Source organism: Cynocephalus volans, chromosome 12 (assembly GCF_027409185.1).
Source record: "Cynocephalus volans isolate mCynVol1 chromosome 12, mCynVol1.pri, whole genome shotgun sequence".
NCBI classification, from domain to species: Eukaryota; Metazoa; Chordata; class Mammalia; order Dermoptera; family Cynocephalidae; genus Cynocephalus; species Cynocephalus volans.
The window spans coordinates 19,117,890-19,134,597 of NC_084471.1; the positions used below are offsets into that span (position 1 = coordinate 19,117,890).

General features: G+C 38.5%; 1 protein-coding gene across 1 annotated transcript in view; it reads right to left on the reverse strand.

The window, feature by feature from the left end:
- The window catches only part of C12H12orf75 (chromosome 12 C12orf75 homolog), a 31,572-nt gene that overhangs the window by 5,934 nt on the left and 8,930 nt on the right, over positions 1–16,708 (reverse strand). Inside the window, exons 3-5 of the mRNA XM_063115634.1 lie at positions 4,034–4,069; positions 3,186–3,265; positions 2,347–2,384 (exon numbers count right to left, since the gene is read on the reverse strand). Of these exons, the coding sequence (XP_062971704.1) occupies positions 2,380–2,384; positions 3,186–3,265; positions 4,034–4,069 (121 nt within the window). The 3' untranslated portion in view covers positions 2,347–2,379. The remainder of the gene's footprint in view (positions 1–2,346; positions 2,385–3,185; positions 3,266–4,033; positions 4,070–16,708) is intronic.

The following is a 16,708-nucleotide window of genomic DNA, read 5'->3' on the forward strand; positions in this document are numbered from 1 at the left end:
ATATTCCACGCTCTTGGATTGTAAGAATTCACATTGTGAAAATGTCCAAAGCAATCTATAGGTTCAATGCAATCCTCATCAAAATACCAATGACATTCTTCACAGAAATAGAAAAAAAAATCCTAACATTCATATGGAACAAAAAAAGACCCTGAATAGCCAAATCAAGCCTCAGCAAAAAATAAAATAAAATAAAGCCAGAGGCATAACACTACCTGACTTCTAATTACACTACAAAGCTTTAGTAACCATAACAGAATAGTATCAGCATTAAAACAGACACTGGGACCAATGGAACAGAATGGAGAACCCAGAAATCAACCCACATTTTTACAGACAACTCGTCTTTGACAAAGGCACCAAGGACATACATTGGGGAAAAACCACCTCTTCAGTAAATGGTGCTGGGAAAATTGGACATCCATATGTAGAAGAATGAAACTAGACCTGTACCTTTCACCATATATCAAAATCAGTTCAGAATATATTAAAGACTTAAATGTAAGACCTGAAACTACAAAACTCCTAAAGAAAACATAGACAAGACACCTAAGGAGGTAGAACTGGGCAAAGAACTAGGCATAAGATCCTACAAGCACAGGCAACAAAAGAAAAAATAAACAAATGGTATTATATCACACTAAAAAGCTTCTGTGCAGCAAAAGAAATAATCAACAGAGCAAAAAGACAACCTACATAACGGGAGAAAATGTTTGCAAACTATGTATCTGACAAGGATAAATATCCATAATCTACAAAGAACTCAAACAACTTAACAGTAAAAAAACAAGTAACCCAACTTAAAAAAAAAAAAATGGGCAAAGGAGCTGAGCAGGCATTTCTCAAAGGAAGATATACAAATGGCCAACAGACACATGAAAAAATGCTCAACATCACTAAAGCATCAGGGAAATACAAATCAAAAACACACTGAGATATCATCTCACCGCAGGTATAGAAAGAGAAATACTACATGTCCTTACTCATAAGTGGGATCTAAAAAAATAAACAAATAAATAAAAAAAGGACTAAAGAAAAATTCAACAATCACAACAATTCGCTGAACTTTCAAAAGGAGAGAACAGAACTGAGGCCACAGAGGTGGGAAAGGGGGGAGGGAGGGTTAGCATGAAGGGCCACAAAAAATGATTACATTGTATAATGTTGATTATACTAATTATCCTGCTTTAAGCATCACATATTGCATACAGGTATTGACATACAAAGCTGTACCCCACAGATATATACAATCAATTATGTTTCAATAAAAAATAATAATCCCATAAATATATACAATTATTGTGTATCAATTAAAAAATAATTTTAAAAAATAATAGGATGATGGTGGTAATGATAACGAATAACAACAACGATAGCAGAAGCTACCATTTATTTCATATTTAATTCTAACAACAACCCTTCAATCTAAGCATTAGCTCCATTTAACAGATTACAAAATTGAGGCCATAAAGGGGAAGTAACTTGCCCAGCTAGTAAGTGAAAGAGCCTGAATTCAAATCCAAGGCTCTCTGACTCCCAGGAGAGAATGGGCTATCTCAGGAGATAAGATATTTCTGATCCAAGCATCAATGTGGTGTTGGAGCATGTGAACCAAGACTCTTTACCTCGATGGAAATGCTGCTCCATATCTTCTAGAGACTGGCACCCAGAGGGTGAAAATAAAAGTGATTTTTCTGTAAGTCTTGTTCTTGTTGTTCTTACTGTAATTCTAACTCCAAGCTCATCACCAGGATCCCAGGTCTACAGTGCTTCATCTTTTCGATAACAGTTTCTTTCTGTCCATGTTGAACGTGTGTTATAATACCCAACCTGTAAACATAGCTTATGATTCTTACTATTCCTTCCTATGTAATGCACCTCTGTAAAATGTTGATTGCCCATCTCTACTGGAATTTTGGCACTGATACATCTCCTCTCAGTATATTATTTAACCTCTGGCTATTTCCAGACACTTAATACTGATCCTAATCTAATTCCCAGTCCTATCCTCTCTGGTCTCCCCCTATCTGTCACTTCTCAAGCCCTGGGCCCTCAAAGCTTTCAGCAATGAAGAAGACTGAGACCTTGATGTTTTAGGGGGCCAGTTAGCTTGCTCTTATTAAATAAATTAAGTTGCATTTTAAACAAAATGAAATGAAAAAAAAAGTAGCTGTAAAGAAAATCAATCTGATAATTAATTTCTTTACCAATAAACATACTCGATTCGATAGGATGAAACCCTTCTAATCCTGAAGTTCAAGATTTCTTAGAAATGCAAAGCAATAATATCTGTAGTTCATTCATCAAGGCTAAGTATGTAAAATTATTTAGAAAAATATATAGTACCTCTTGATTATTGAGTTGTGATGTTATTTTCTTCTAATCTTAAAAAGAAAATTAAGAAAAGTTAAATTTTCAGATTGCAAAGAACATATTCTAATTTCCTACAAAATTACAAACAGTGTGACTTATATATAGTTGCTAGTCTAAATCATAAAGTAGAAAAATAGCAATGAGGAACAAATAACAATAGTATGTTAAAAATAATGTAATATGTAGCCTGTGTGCAAAGTAAACATATTAACAGTCATTTAAAATTCTATATCAGACATCAGTACAGTGGTTAGTAAATCAGCATTCTTTACCAGGAGACTCGCTTGAAAATTTACTTAAGCAAGAAGCCATCTACAATGTTGTAGTCATCTCTATTTATTCAAAAGGATTTCATTAGCCCCACAATTGCTAACTATTAAAATTCAGAAAAAGGAACCTCACTGCATTAATTTATACAATATGCATTTTTCCTTTAATCACCAGATTTGCTTATCAGTCAGTCATCTTATATTACAGAAATTCACCTTTATATTCTCCAAAAACTCCAAAATTAAATTTACTTTAATATTAGCTTTCATTTTCACACTGATAGTCACTGAAATTAACAAGAAATTTAAAATATCCATGCAGCACAACCACCAATAAAAGCTAAATTTTGTTCTGGAATTACTCTTCACATGTGGGCAGCTATTTCAACAAATGATTACAATGAACAGATACTACTTACACATGGTTCACTGCAACTAAGTACTACATAGGTTGAGTCACACAAGCTGAAATATAAATTCCGTATTTTTTCATAAAACAGAAAAATAAATATGTAGAGAAAACAAATACATGATTTTACCTACTTTTTCGTACAGTCTTTGTTTGATTGGACACCATACTGACAGCCTCTGATGGTAGACCAACATATACTCCTCCATAGTTTCTTAATGAAAAGAAATCAGACCGATTTAAATGGTACAATATATTTACAGGAAGCAATAGAAGCATGGAGTACTTCAAACAATTATATAATTATTAAAATAACTCATGATTTTTCAAAAGTAGAATTCAGAATATTATCGCCCCTGGAAATATAATTGTTTTTTCTATGTTAAAAAGAAGCTATTTAAAAAAAAAAAAGCTGTATTGAGTTAGTAGAATTTTAGATATTTTACTTGCAATAAGAAGTTGAGATTTTATAACTTAGTACAGTAATAAATATCAGCAGAATGACATGTTACTGTTAATCAATCAATGCTTATCAAGAATTCAGAGTGCTCAACATGGTATTGGTTGTTATGGACACACAAAAACATTTTACCTATAGGGAGATATAAATATAAAATGAGGGGGGAGAGAGCTAAGGAGTCATGAGAGTAGACTGCAGTTAATCAGAGGAGGCGTGCAAGGACAGAAAGGCTGAGAGAATGAAGGGAAGCCATCCAGCTAGGGAGAATGGCACACCCGAAGTCCACAGGACGGAAATTAGCACAGGCCATGATATGCAAAGGACCAAACCAAGCTTGAAGGAAGGAAAGATTATGGATTCTAGACAAATTATTTTTCAGATCACATGCTCCTACCTGTATTCTCCCTGCCAAAAGTTTTTCTGGTAGAATCTCTGTGTTATTGGTAATGTGCTACAGTGTCTTAAATCCATGAGGTATGGCCAAAATTACTCAAATTAAAGCTAGCTGCAATAAAAACATACCTCCTCTTGTCATCTTCTGTTATCGATTCTTCTGTCCTAAAAGGTCAAAAACATTTGCTATGAGCCGCTTGATTACATAGTCAGAGCCTCCAATTTTAGTTATGAGAAAAAGAGGACCACTGAGTTAAAGTCGATTTTGTTTATTTCAAGTGTTTCCACCAGTATTTCTACAATAGTATTTTGGCTCAACCTCAATCATTCATACACTAAAGACTCGGTAATTTTCTACCAAAATGTGCAAATCCAGCAAATGCCAAAAAGCCCAACTGCCAAACAAAATGAAAAACTGAGGGCAGCTGAGATCAGAAAGGGCACATAAGTTAGTCGTCAGGAAGCTTGAATTCTCATGTCAGCCGTGCCACCCACTCCTGTGTGACATAAGTAGGTTGACCAGATAACTCCCAAGGTCCCTTAGTCTATTTCTAACACACTATGATTTGGGGTCTCTCGTGCCAGTTCAATGCCACGACTATAGGTGTTGAAAATTTTTCTTTAGTGCAAAAAGAATTAATGCAAATTTGATTTCTTTTTATCTAAAAACACCAGCCTTTTATCTGCTGCAAAGAGAGGGAAGAAATGTTTAGAAGGAAGTTTTTAAAGGGAATTGCTACTTTAAAATGCCAGCCTCAAAGCATTAATTAGCACATATAAGTTACTTTTCTGAAAGAAAATAACTCAGTAAGATTCAAATGTATCTGGCTGAACTCAGGGGCTTTAGTTAAGGGCTAATTAAGGGCTAATTCTAAGGGGCTTTAGTCAAGGAGAAAGCACACTGAAAACATCTAAACATCTTTGTTAAATCTTCTGATTTTAGAGATTGTCTAACAATGGTTTCACCCACTTAAAAGTTGTGAATATTTCAAAGGTAACTGTAAACGTACATGAGATTTTGCTTCACTGCAACAGCCAATTAAGTCCCAAGTCTTTAAAGAAGGAAAGTGTGGATTTGAAGTTATCTGATGAACGCTGGCCATAAACAGCTATAACACTCCAATAAAGTACAAAATACACCTTGAGATCTAATTTATCTAAACTAAGCATATAACCTAAATTGACCACATAATTATCACCTTCATTTACCTCTTGCTAAAGTTGGGTCGTTTTTAATTCAAAAGTGTCAAAGTCATACTGTATTAGAAATGGTGTTATGCTTATTGCTGTGGTATAGCCAAGTGTTGTTTATTACTTTTAATTAAAATGGATTTATAACCCTTTAGTGTAGATAATGGGAAAATGACTGTGACAAAGTCATTCAAGATGATTAGAAATGCTTACTCAGTCCTGAGTGACTAATGTTAACATGAAATTGTTTTTGCAGCTGTATATAACCAGCAGATTTGGACAAATACAAAGTCTCATATTTTCTGCCACAGCTATTTTTTCAACCCAGTTACATACCTGTTTAAATTCTTTCCCCTTTTGCCTAATTCTGCTTAAGGATATATTTAAGGTTTTAAAATAAATATTCTCACACTTTACTTCCCAAAATATAAGAAAATAATAAATTATTTCAATCTATTATTTCTTATTATTCAATAGCTTAAAACCCTATCTGTGTTCCCCATTATAAAAATTAAACAACAACCTTACACATCTAACTGGCAGAAAACGATAATGTAGCTGCCATATTTATTAGATAATAAATTAAGCTTCAGATATAATATAAAATCTTTTAAAATACCATTTATAAAGAGTTATAGATGTCCATTCTTTTATACCTTCAAATAAGTTATCAAGCTGCCTTTACATATGCGCTCCCACGTATGAGTTTGTTGCATCAACCATTTCTTCCATACACAATAATTCTCCAATACTAAGCCTGGAGACTAGGACTACACGGGGGGGAAACAGCATCATTAATGAGTCTCTGCTCTGTGTCAGGCATCAGTGCTATTCCCCACCAACAGCTCTGAGAATGTAGTCCTGAGGAAATCGATGCAGAGAGCCATGTAATTAATAAACATACAAGAACAACAAGCAAGACAGACATTCAAACCCCATCCACTGGACACCAAAGCCATGCTCCACATTCTAATTCACCACTCTGCCTCTCAGGTAGAAAGATGGGAAAGTCAAAGACACTTCCAGTGGCAGACCAACATGGTGGCTTCTCCTAAAGTGGGGGCTGCCTCCACACCTCTCTTGCAATAGCCTTAAACAACACCCCTGTCTCACAATCTGCTTGTGTAATTATACCAGGCATTTGGCTAGTGCTATTATTTCCTTTAACTGCATCACACTTCTGCAAGACTAGTATTAGCCACATTTTAAAGATGAAAAACTGAGACTCTGGAAGATTAAGCAGCATGACCGAGGTTACAAAGCTAGGTAATAGAGCCAGAATTCAAACCCAAGTTTGTGTGATTCCAACTCCTACTTCATAAACTGTGGGCCTCTAATTTATATTACAGAAACACGCACATTCCCCCTGCTGGATCTCTCTAATTTTTATCTTCCCACTCAAGGAAAGAGGGAACCAAGATGGTTAAAGAGTCCTAGGTCTATGTTTCATTAGCATTAGAAGAAACCACTAACAGCTTCTACGGACCATCAATTTTTGTACAACTTGTCAAATTGCTACATAACTCATTTTTATGCAAATACAATCATCAGTTACATAAGAATCCATTCTTAAATCACAGAGAGTTGGTCTAAACCGACTCTCCTTACGGAAGGATAGGTCCAAGCCATTGTTTAGTTGCCTAGGGAGAACCAAATGCTGTCCTACCCACATCCAAGAAGACAGCATCCTACCAGCTGGAATGGTGTGTTCCTGCCCCAAATGCACAGGCTATAGCATAAGAAAGAAGAAATGGGGCTGGCCAGTTGGTTACAGCATGGTATTGCAACACCAAGGTCAAGGGTTCAGATCCCTGCACCAGCTAGCCGCCAAAAAGAAAAAAAAAAGATAGAAAGATAAAAAGGAAGAAAGAAGAAATGGTTCGGCAAGCAGCAATAAATTCCTGGTAGAAGGAAAGCTCAAAGATGTTAAGCCAAAGGCCCTGACAGGCCAACAGAATTGCCTCAAGGTTAGTAGGTTTCTAGGCTGTAGATGGGAATCTAAAAAATACATCTTCCGGTATGGGGGACTAACTTCCCTAAAGGTCATTTCTTGAAAAGAGAAGTGGACGATATCAAAAGAAAGTTCAAAACTGGGATATTAAATTTTTCTTACCACTCAGCAACTGCAGTGGGTTGAGTTGCATCCCCCAAAGTCCACGTATTAGAAACTTAACCCCCATTGTGACAGTGTTAAAAGGGTGGGAAATCTCAATGTGGTAGCTGAAAGGTGAGGCCTTGAAGAGGTGACTGAATTGTGAGGATTGGACCCTCGTGAATGGATTGATCCCTTCTTGGAATAATGGGAGTGGTTCTGGTGGCTTTAAAAGGAGAGTCAGTGAGGAGATTAGTTTCTCTCTGCTTCTGCCACTTCGCCATGTGATACTCTGCGCTGCTGGAGAGTTACCACCAAGAGAAGGCCCTCGCCAGATGTGTTCCCTGGACTTTGGACTTCCCAGCCTCCAAAACTGTAAGGAATAAATATTTTTTCTTTGTAAATTACCCAGTTTCAGGTATTCTGTTACAAGCAGCAATAGAAATGGACGAATACAACAACTTACCAAGAAACATTCAGTCTTTGGAATTCTAACCCTTGTTCTCAAGTTCTCAAGTTTTGAAAATGCCATAGCTGTCCGTATATCTGGAGTGCCCCATTTGCACACCATTTTAAGGAATCATTGTACTTTTTAACCCTCACAAAACTCCACATTTTGAAAGGTTATGTTATCAAGCTGCCTTAATAATTCATTTGCTAATATTTTCTTAGACATATAAGAGCCAAAGAAAGCTTGTGATGAGCAGGGGATAACCAAGCTACCTATATGGAGCTTAATGTAATTAGAAGTAAAGTTTACATTTTGCACACCTCTGCACATCATAGTAGGCACATGCAGATTTGTTAGGTTTCAAAAGAAAGAAAAATAGTTTATGGTCCTTCTTCCCCTGATGAGCCAGATGTCAAGCTGTGAACTATGTTCAGGCCAGAACATCCACAATTATGTAAGCTCTTGGATGAGCCACTCTGTGCCTCACTGAGAGCATGATTATTATTCTTTTTCTCATCACTACAGCTCAAGTGGGAGGGCAGTGTCTATTGCATGGCCTGCAGCTGTGATTGCTGGTGGACTGTAAAATTTGTCCCCCAGACCAGTGAAGGAAGTGGGGAGTGAGAACACAGAGCACACCTTCCTCAGCTTTGTGAGAATAGTAGTCACTGATAGTCCAGAAGGCCCTCAGAAACAGGCAGCACAACCCTATTTTCTGTAAGGGCAAATGTATGAGATGACTATACCCCTTAGAACCTTCCCTTAGAGAGAAGGGCCTAAAGATTGAATTATTCCATATAGGAAAAGATAAAGTGGATATAAGGCCAATTCATGGTAGATAAACTAGAAGAGGCCAAACTGCTATTCTGTACTTGATAACACTCTTCAGGAATTAATTGGTCCAAATATCTCTACAAACTAAGCTTAACTATAATCTCACTTCCTTAGAAAAGGAGCAAGTGGACATATATCAACCTGGATAAATATCCTATAGGAGAATTCCACTTCTAAACAAAAGCCCCACCCAAGCAACCTCACCCAGAGTCACCTACTCTAGCTGAGAAGCTGTGGAGCAACCCAGCATCCCCCTTGGGGGTGCAGAGTCCTGCCAACAGCCCCAATGTCTTTGCCCAGAGTCACAAACTCCAGTTAAGGAGCTGCAGGGCACCCCAGCACCTCTCCTGGGGGCTCAGGGTTCTGCCCACAGCACTAGCAGCCTTACCCACAGTGGCCCAATCCAGCTGAGGAGCTGCAGAGCACCATAATGTCTCTCCCAGGGACCTGAGATCTTGCCTACAACCCTAGCAACCCCACCCAGAGTTGCCAATGCCAGCTGAGGAGGTGTACAATGCCCTAGTGCCTCTCCTGGGAGTCCAAGGTCCTGAACACAGCCCCAGCAACTTCATCCCAGTGTTGACCACTCCACTTGAGGAACTTCTGCATGGCTCCATGGTTCCACCCATTTCCCCAGCAACCATACTCACTTTAGCAGAGGAACAGCCTATTGCCACAGTACCTCTCCTGGAACACCAAAGTCCTAACTGCAACCCCACTGACCTTCTTAAGAGTGGCCCACTTCAGCTGAGGAGTCACTGAGCACACCAGCTTATCTCCCAAAGGCTCAAAGCCCCACCTGCAGTCCCAGAAATCTTGCTCAGTATCAGCACTACAGCAAGTAGCTGCTGAGCACCCAAGCACCTAGGCCACTGAGGCACTTGCAGACAACTTCGACACTGAATACAGTCAAAGAAATCACATGGAGACTACACTACTGCACTCACCCAGAACCAAACCTAAACTACCCTAACCAACTAACATTATAGAACACATCTACAGGAAAGAGTCTCTCCCATTCAAAAGCTACTCCAAAAAATTAGAAGAAGTGACTGATCTCCCAGCTTCCCAGACATCAAGGAAACATGACATCAACAGTTCAAAACAATAATGCTCCAGAACCTAACCCAAAGAAAAGGAAATCTATGAAATGCCTGAAAAGGTATTTAACATATAATCTTAAGAAAACTCAATGAGATACAAGAGAATACAGATAGACAATCCAACAAAATCAGAAAAACACTTAATGGTCTGAAAAAAATTCAATAGATAGATATCATAAAAAAAGAACCAAGCAGAAATCTTGGAATGGAAATATTCATTAAATGGAAAAAAAAAAAAAAAAAAACCCAAACTGAGAGCTTAAACAACAGGCTAGATCAAGCAAAAGAAAGAATTTCTAAACTTGAAGACAGTTCTTTTGAAATAACCCAGGTGGACAGAAACAATAAAAAAGGAATAAAGCCTATAATAGATAGGGAACTGCAGGGAAAAGGCATCAAAAAACTATTTAACGAAATAATAGCTGAATATTTCCCATTTGGGAAGAGATATGGACTATGGACTTCCAGATCCAAGAGGCTCAAAGATCCCCAAATGGATTTAACCAAACAGAGTTAATCCAAACAGATTCAACCCAAAAAGAAAATCAGCATACTGAAGAGATATCTACACCCCCATGTTTCCTGCAGCACTATTCACAACAACCAAGATATGGAATCAACTTAGGTGTCCATCAACAGATGATTGGATAAAGAAAATGTGGTATACATACACAATGGAATATTACTCAGCCATAAAAAGAATTAAATCCTGTCATTTGCAGCAACATGGATAAGCCTGGAAGATATTAAGTGAAATAATTCAGGCACAGAAAGATGCTGCATGTTCTCACTTACATGTAGAAGCTAAAAAAAAAAAAAAAAAGTTGAGCTTATAGAAGTAGAGAGCAGAATTGTAGTTACTAGAGGCTGGGAAGGGTGGGGCAGAAGGAAGAGGCTGATTAACAGACACAAAATCACAGCTAGATAGGAAAAATAAGTTCTAGTGGGCTATAGTAGTGCCACGTATCTATAATTAACAATAATTTATTGTATGTTCACAATTGGCTAGAAGAGAGAAGCTCAAATGCTCTCATCACAAAGAAATGATAAATTTTTGTGATGATGAATATGCTAATTACCTTGATTTGATCATCACGCATTGTATACACGTATTGAAATCTAACTCTGTCAAAAGGAGTGGACAGAATTAAGGTTACCTGAGGTGGGGGGCGTGGAGGGAGTTAGCAAGAAATTGGTAAAGGGCCACAAAAAATGATTACATTGTGTAATGCTGACTATACTAATTATCCTGATTAGAGCATCACATATTGCACACAGTATTAATATTCAACACAGCACCCCACAGATACATATAATCAATTATGCTTCAATTAAAAAAAAGAAAAAATAAATAAATTAGATACATGGAAATTGGGAGAAAAATGAAATATAAAAATGTACAATTAATATGTGCCAATAAATAAATAATAGCTTCCTTGGGAGAGAGGCATAATTCAGGAGTCAATACCCAGACACCTACAAACTAAGGCACTGAAATGTGAGAGAAGAAATGAGAAGGAAAATGTGAGAGAAGAGATTTGGGGACAAGAGCACCCCTTAATCTATTATAAATAAGGAAGAAACCTTGAGAATAAGGCTTATACCAAGAGAAACAAAATGCAGAGTTACAGGAGATAAAGAATCAGTACTATAAACCAAATCACCTAAAAACAAAAGTAAAAGGTAAGTTCTATCAGTTTCCCTCCCACCTCCTCTGCCCTGGCCCCAAGAACTAGGACTTATCTGGACTTCTCCAATTTCACTATCATGAAGCCAGAGGCTGGAGCCAATGAGGGGAAAGAGAAACTAGCACAAATTACCAAGGGTCAAGCGTGATCTGGAAACAACTATGTGGCATATCGAGACAAAATCTGCTCTTGCTAGAGGACCAGTGCTGGCCATGAAGCTGTTGTTCCTCACCTCCAAATCCACCTTCCCCACCCATCCTCGGTGATGCCGAGACTAGGAGTCTGAAAACCACACTCCCTCTGCCACCAGGCTCCCCATTAGATTCTACCAACAGGGGATACAAGAGGAAGAATAAAATGCCAAAGATGGGAAACGGGCTGCTCATTCCAGCTTTGCTTGCTGTTCCTGTCAGCATCACCCCAGCAACTGGTCCCTGTTTCTGGCTTTCTTTCAGCATTCTCGGAATAGTCCCCATTATATTCCTTTCTGGTCACTACAGCTCAAGTGGGTGGACAGTGGCTATTGTGTTGCTTGTAGCTGTAATTACTGACAGGTTACAAAAGTCAGATCTCACAGTCTCAGCCTGGAGGTGCCCTTGCCTCAGAAGTCTGGGTCCCAGCTCTATGGGACCCTTCCTCCAAGTCCCTGAAATACCAATAGCCAAGCCAAGCAACTTTTTCTCAGAAGTCTGGGTCCCAGCTCCACAGTACCCCTCCTCCTCCTCCAAGCTCCTTGATTTGGTAACCCCAACCTCTTGATTTTGTTACTCAAGCCCTAGGGGTGATAGCTACTACCTGCCATTACTATCTCTGTTATCTCAGTCTTTTCTTACATTCTCCATCCTCCAAGACCTGCTTAACCAACACCTTTTAGTAAGTTCCCTCTGTTAAAATAGTTAATATGGTTTCCTTTTCTCTGACTGGACACTAACTGATACATTACTTGGTAGAAAGATGAGATTTATCTCCCACCCTCTGAATTGAACGTGACTTACTTCCTATTCATCAGGTCCAATAACTATAATGTCATCGATGTATTGGACCAGTATGATGTGCTGTGGGATATCAATAAGACTGAGACATTGCAAAATAGAGTCTGAGAGAAAGCAGGGGGGTCTACATAACACAGAGGCAAGACTGTCATGGTATACTGTTGGCCATGCCAGGTAAAAGCAAACTGCTTCTAGTAATCCTTGCAAGCTGGTACAGAAATAAAGTATTTGCCAGATCGAAGATGACATAACAGAAGGCTGTGTTGATTTGTTTCAATAAAGATACCATATCTTGAACAACACAGCTGAAATTTGAGTCGCCACCTGATTAAGTTTATAATAATTCAAAGTCACCCTCTAAGATAAATCTCCCTTCTGCACAGACCTAACACGCAAGTTAAATCAGTGTGAGAAGTATCTCTATGCCTTCATTTTTAACAAGTCTTTGGTGAGAGCACTAATCTCTGCAGTTCCCCCAGGCATTCAATATTCCTTTATGTTTATTATCCTGGTAGGGAGGGGAAATTCCATGGGCTTCCAGGTGGTGCTTCCTACCATGACAGCCCTCACTTCACAGGTCAGGGGGCCAATGAGGGGATTCTGCCAGTTATCAAATATGTCTATTCTAATTACAAATAGAAGAACTAAGAAAATAACAGCATGAATCTGCACACTACTGGACCCACAATAATTCGAATTGTAGCCAAAATTCCATTTTCTACCTGACTACCGCAAGCCCACACATAGACTGGAACATAGTAGCATTTAGGGTCTTCAAGTATTAACATCAATTCAGAGTCAGTGTCTAGAAATCTCTAAGAGGTCAAAGCACTTCCTTTTGCTCTGGACAGCCACTCCAGTAAATGGACACAAGCCCCTTTAGGGAAGACTCACAGGAATATCTACAGTACATAACTGTGGCAGTGATTAAGGTTCCCTCAAGGCAAGCTGGCCTCCTCAATTAAGGGGCTCAGAGTCTGACTTCGGTCTGGAAACTGGGTTAAGAGGCTGTGCCTTTCAACTGTGGTGACTCAAATCAGGTTTCTACCCCACAGACCTGGAGTTTTCCTCTTACAGAAATATACATAAATTTTATGTTAGGTATATTTTACCACAATAAAAATGGAAAGAAAAAAAAAACGAAGGAAAATATACAGAGAGAAAGGGAGAAATTAACATTTGGAAGGCTATTCTAATTTATCCCTAAGGAGACTGTGGTCTAGACTAGCTGTCATCAAAAATCCCTCCAGAATAAAACATTTGAATTTCCTCCTCATCCCAGCTGTCTGTTAAGGTAAGTCTCCCCTGTCTCAGGTGGTTAAGTTCTACCACCATTTGGCCTCTGCTCCTCTGGATCCTGTCATGCCCAGTGAAATAAAGACCCTATCGCAGGGGCAGCATCTTTCACCATCATTAGCCATCTTACAGAGGGCCACCACTTTAGAGCTTTTTGGAGATACTCCCTTCAATGTACTTCTGAATTTGCTCAATTCCTTAGTATCCTCTGTGTGGGAAGCAAGTCCTACTTGAGAAATTCACACCAACACTCCTATCTCTTTAAGGCTTGAGGTTCCTTCCTCTACATTATACCAGTTAAGTTCTGGCATACTTCTCCCCCGGTTAGAGTGGAAGCTCATGGAGTCTAAGTTTCATCAAACAAGCAAACTAAACTGTTAGAGTTCCAGCCATGTACCTAAATTATTAAATCTAGAGTCTCTGTTAAACACAATGACATTAACAAATTCAGCCCAATTCAATATATACTCCTTCCTATCAGGTCTTAGACCCTTAGAATCTGTTCCCACACTATTCTCCAGGGTTCTGGTACTATCAACTACAAAACCCTGCAATTATTCTGCAGCATAGTTCTTTCCTCCCAGGTCAGACTTTGTGCTCATTCCTTTGAAGCACAGTGAGATCTGACTCTACCTGAGGGTCCGGAGGCCATAAGGGGTGATGAGTAGTCTTTTTCTTTTTTTTGTACTGTACAATTTATTAGCATATTCATTATCACAAATCGTAATTATTCTTTATGCCCCTTATGCAACCAATCCCTAACCAACCACCCTCCCTCTGTCTCCCCAATAGCTAGTATCCTTAGGATTGACCTCTCCTTTTGAAAGTTCAATGTATTATTGTGTTTTTTTTCTCTCTTTCTTCATTTCTTACCATCTTTCTTTCTTCCTTTCTTAGCACCCAGTTATGAGTGAAGACATGGTATTTCTCTTTCTGTGTCTGGCTTATTTCACTTAGCATAATATTCTCTAAGCTCATCCATGTTGCTGCAAATGGCAGAATATTTCATTCTTTTTTATGGCTGAGTAGTATTCCATTGTGTATATATACCACGTTTTCCTTATCCAATCGTCCATCAGTGGATATTTAGGTTGGTTCCATATTCTGGCTATTGTAAATAGAGCTGCAATGAACACGGGGGTGCAGGTGATCTTTTAACATGATTTCCATTCCTTTGGATATATACCCCATAGTGGAACTGCTAGATTATATGGTAGTTCTACCAGTAGTTGTTTGAGAAAACTCCATACTGTTTTCCATAATAGCTGTACTAATTTACAGTCCCACCAGCAGTGTAGAAGAGTTCCCCCTTCCCTACATCCTCGCCAGCATTCATTATTCTTGGTCTTTTTAATAACTGTCAGTCTAATTGGGGTGAGATGATATCTCAGTGTGGTTTTGATTTGCATTTCCCTGATGATTAGTGATGCTGAGCATTTTTTCATGTACCTGTTGGCCATTTGTATGTCTTCCTTTGAAAAATATCTATTCCCTGAACAGCCAAAGTAATACTGAGCAAAAAAAAATAAAGCTAGAGGCATAACACTATGCAACTTCAAATTATATTACAAAACTATTGTAAACAAAACAGTATGGTACTAGCATAAAAAAGACACTCAGACCAATGGAACAGAACAGAAAACCCAGAAATCAACCCAAATACTTACAGCCAACTAATCTTTGACAAAGGCAACAAGAACATACATTAGGGAAAAGACTGCCTCTTCAATAAATGGTGCTGGGACATCCATATGCAGAAGAATGAAACTGAATCTGTACCTCTCACCATATACCAAAAGCAATTCAAAATGGATTAAAGACTTAAATATAAGATGCAAAACCATAAAATTACTAAAAGAAAACATACAAGAAACACTCCAGAAAGTAGGACTGGGCAAAGAGTTCATGAACAAGACTTCAAAAGCACAAGCAACAAAAGAAAAAATAAGTAAATGGGATTATATCAAACTAAAAAGCTTCTGCATAGCAAAGGAAACAATCAACAAAGTGGAAAGACAACCTACAGAATGGGAGCAAACATCTGAAAACTATACATCCAACAACGGATTGGTATCCAGAATATACAAGGAACTCAAACAACTACACAGTAAAAAACCAAATAATCCAATTAAAAAATGGGCAAAGGAGATGACTGGAGTGGTCTTGAGGGGGATAAGCACCCCTGATCAATGCAACCATCCCGGGGGGGGGGAACCCAATTGCATACCTCTCCTCCCTCCCCCCACCCCGCCCCCCAGCTGACCTAACCCTTTCTCAAAGGCCCCGCCAAGAAAACACAAAGTTTCTGGCTGGCAAAAATGAGGAAAGAAAGTCAGTTCTCTGTCATTAGTTTGACCTCAATTCTAACTTAGGCGAGTGTAATGCTCTTGAGAGAGGAAATAGGAAATAGAAGAGGCTACGACAGCTGTCTCTAATCTAACCAGGGACTAAAAGGCTACAAAGTACTCCCTGTAATGTGGAACCGAATCCAAAACAGTTAATAGAGAAAGCCCTTCCACTTAACACGGTTTTAATGCCCTAATATCAGGACCACATGCAAAAAAGACAAAAAATGTCATAGCCCACCTTGATTTCTGTCTTCCCCAGCTAAGTAAAGAGAAAAGAAGAGAAGGAAAGGTGTAAAGAGGCAGGTAGGCTCTTTTATTCAGTGGGATAAGCAACAACGTTCAAGGGCTGGAAAGGCTGAGATTTAAATATAGTTTAATCTTAGTTGTTGGCTAAAGTTACAAATTCAAGTTCTCTATCATCAGTCCTAAATGCCCCAGTGTCAATGAAGAGAGAGGCACAATAGAGAGAGAACAAGGAGCACCCAAAGGAAGGGACTAGAACTCAGAGCAGGGATTTGAATACAAACATTGTCCAATTTACAGTTGTGCTCAGAACCAATCTTAGAAGGAAGACTTACTTCTGTAGTCCACAGAGTGGGGAAGAAAAGTAGTACCAGGGACTTACATTAATTTGAATGACTAGTGATTCCATTTTCTAGTTACTACTGTAAAGAGTAAACTTGTTTGATAAACTTGTTCTTTCCAGAGGGAGCATAACTGAAAACCTATTGATAAATTGATTTCTTGCTATCAAGACAATGTTTTACTTCTTACCATACTCATCATTTGAAAAATTGGAAAGTGATTAT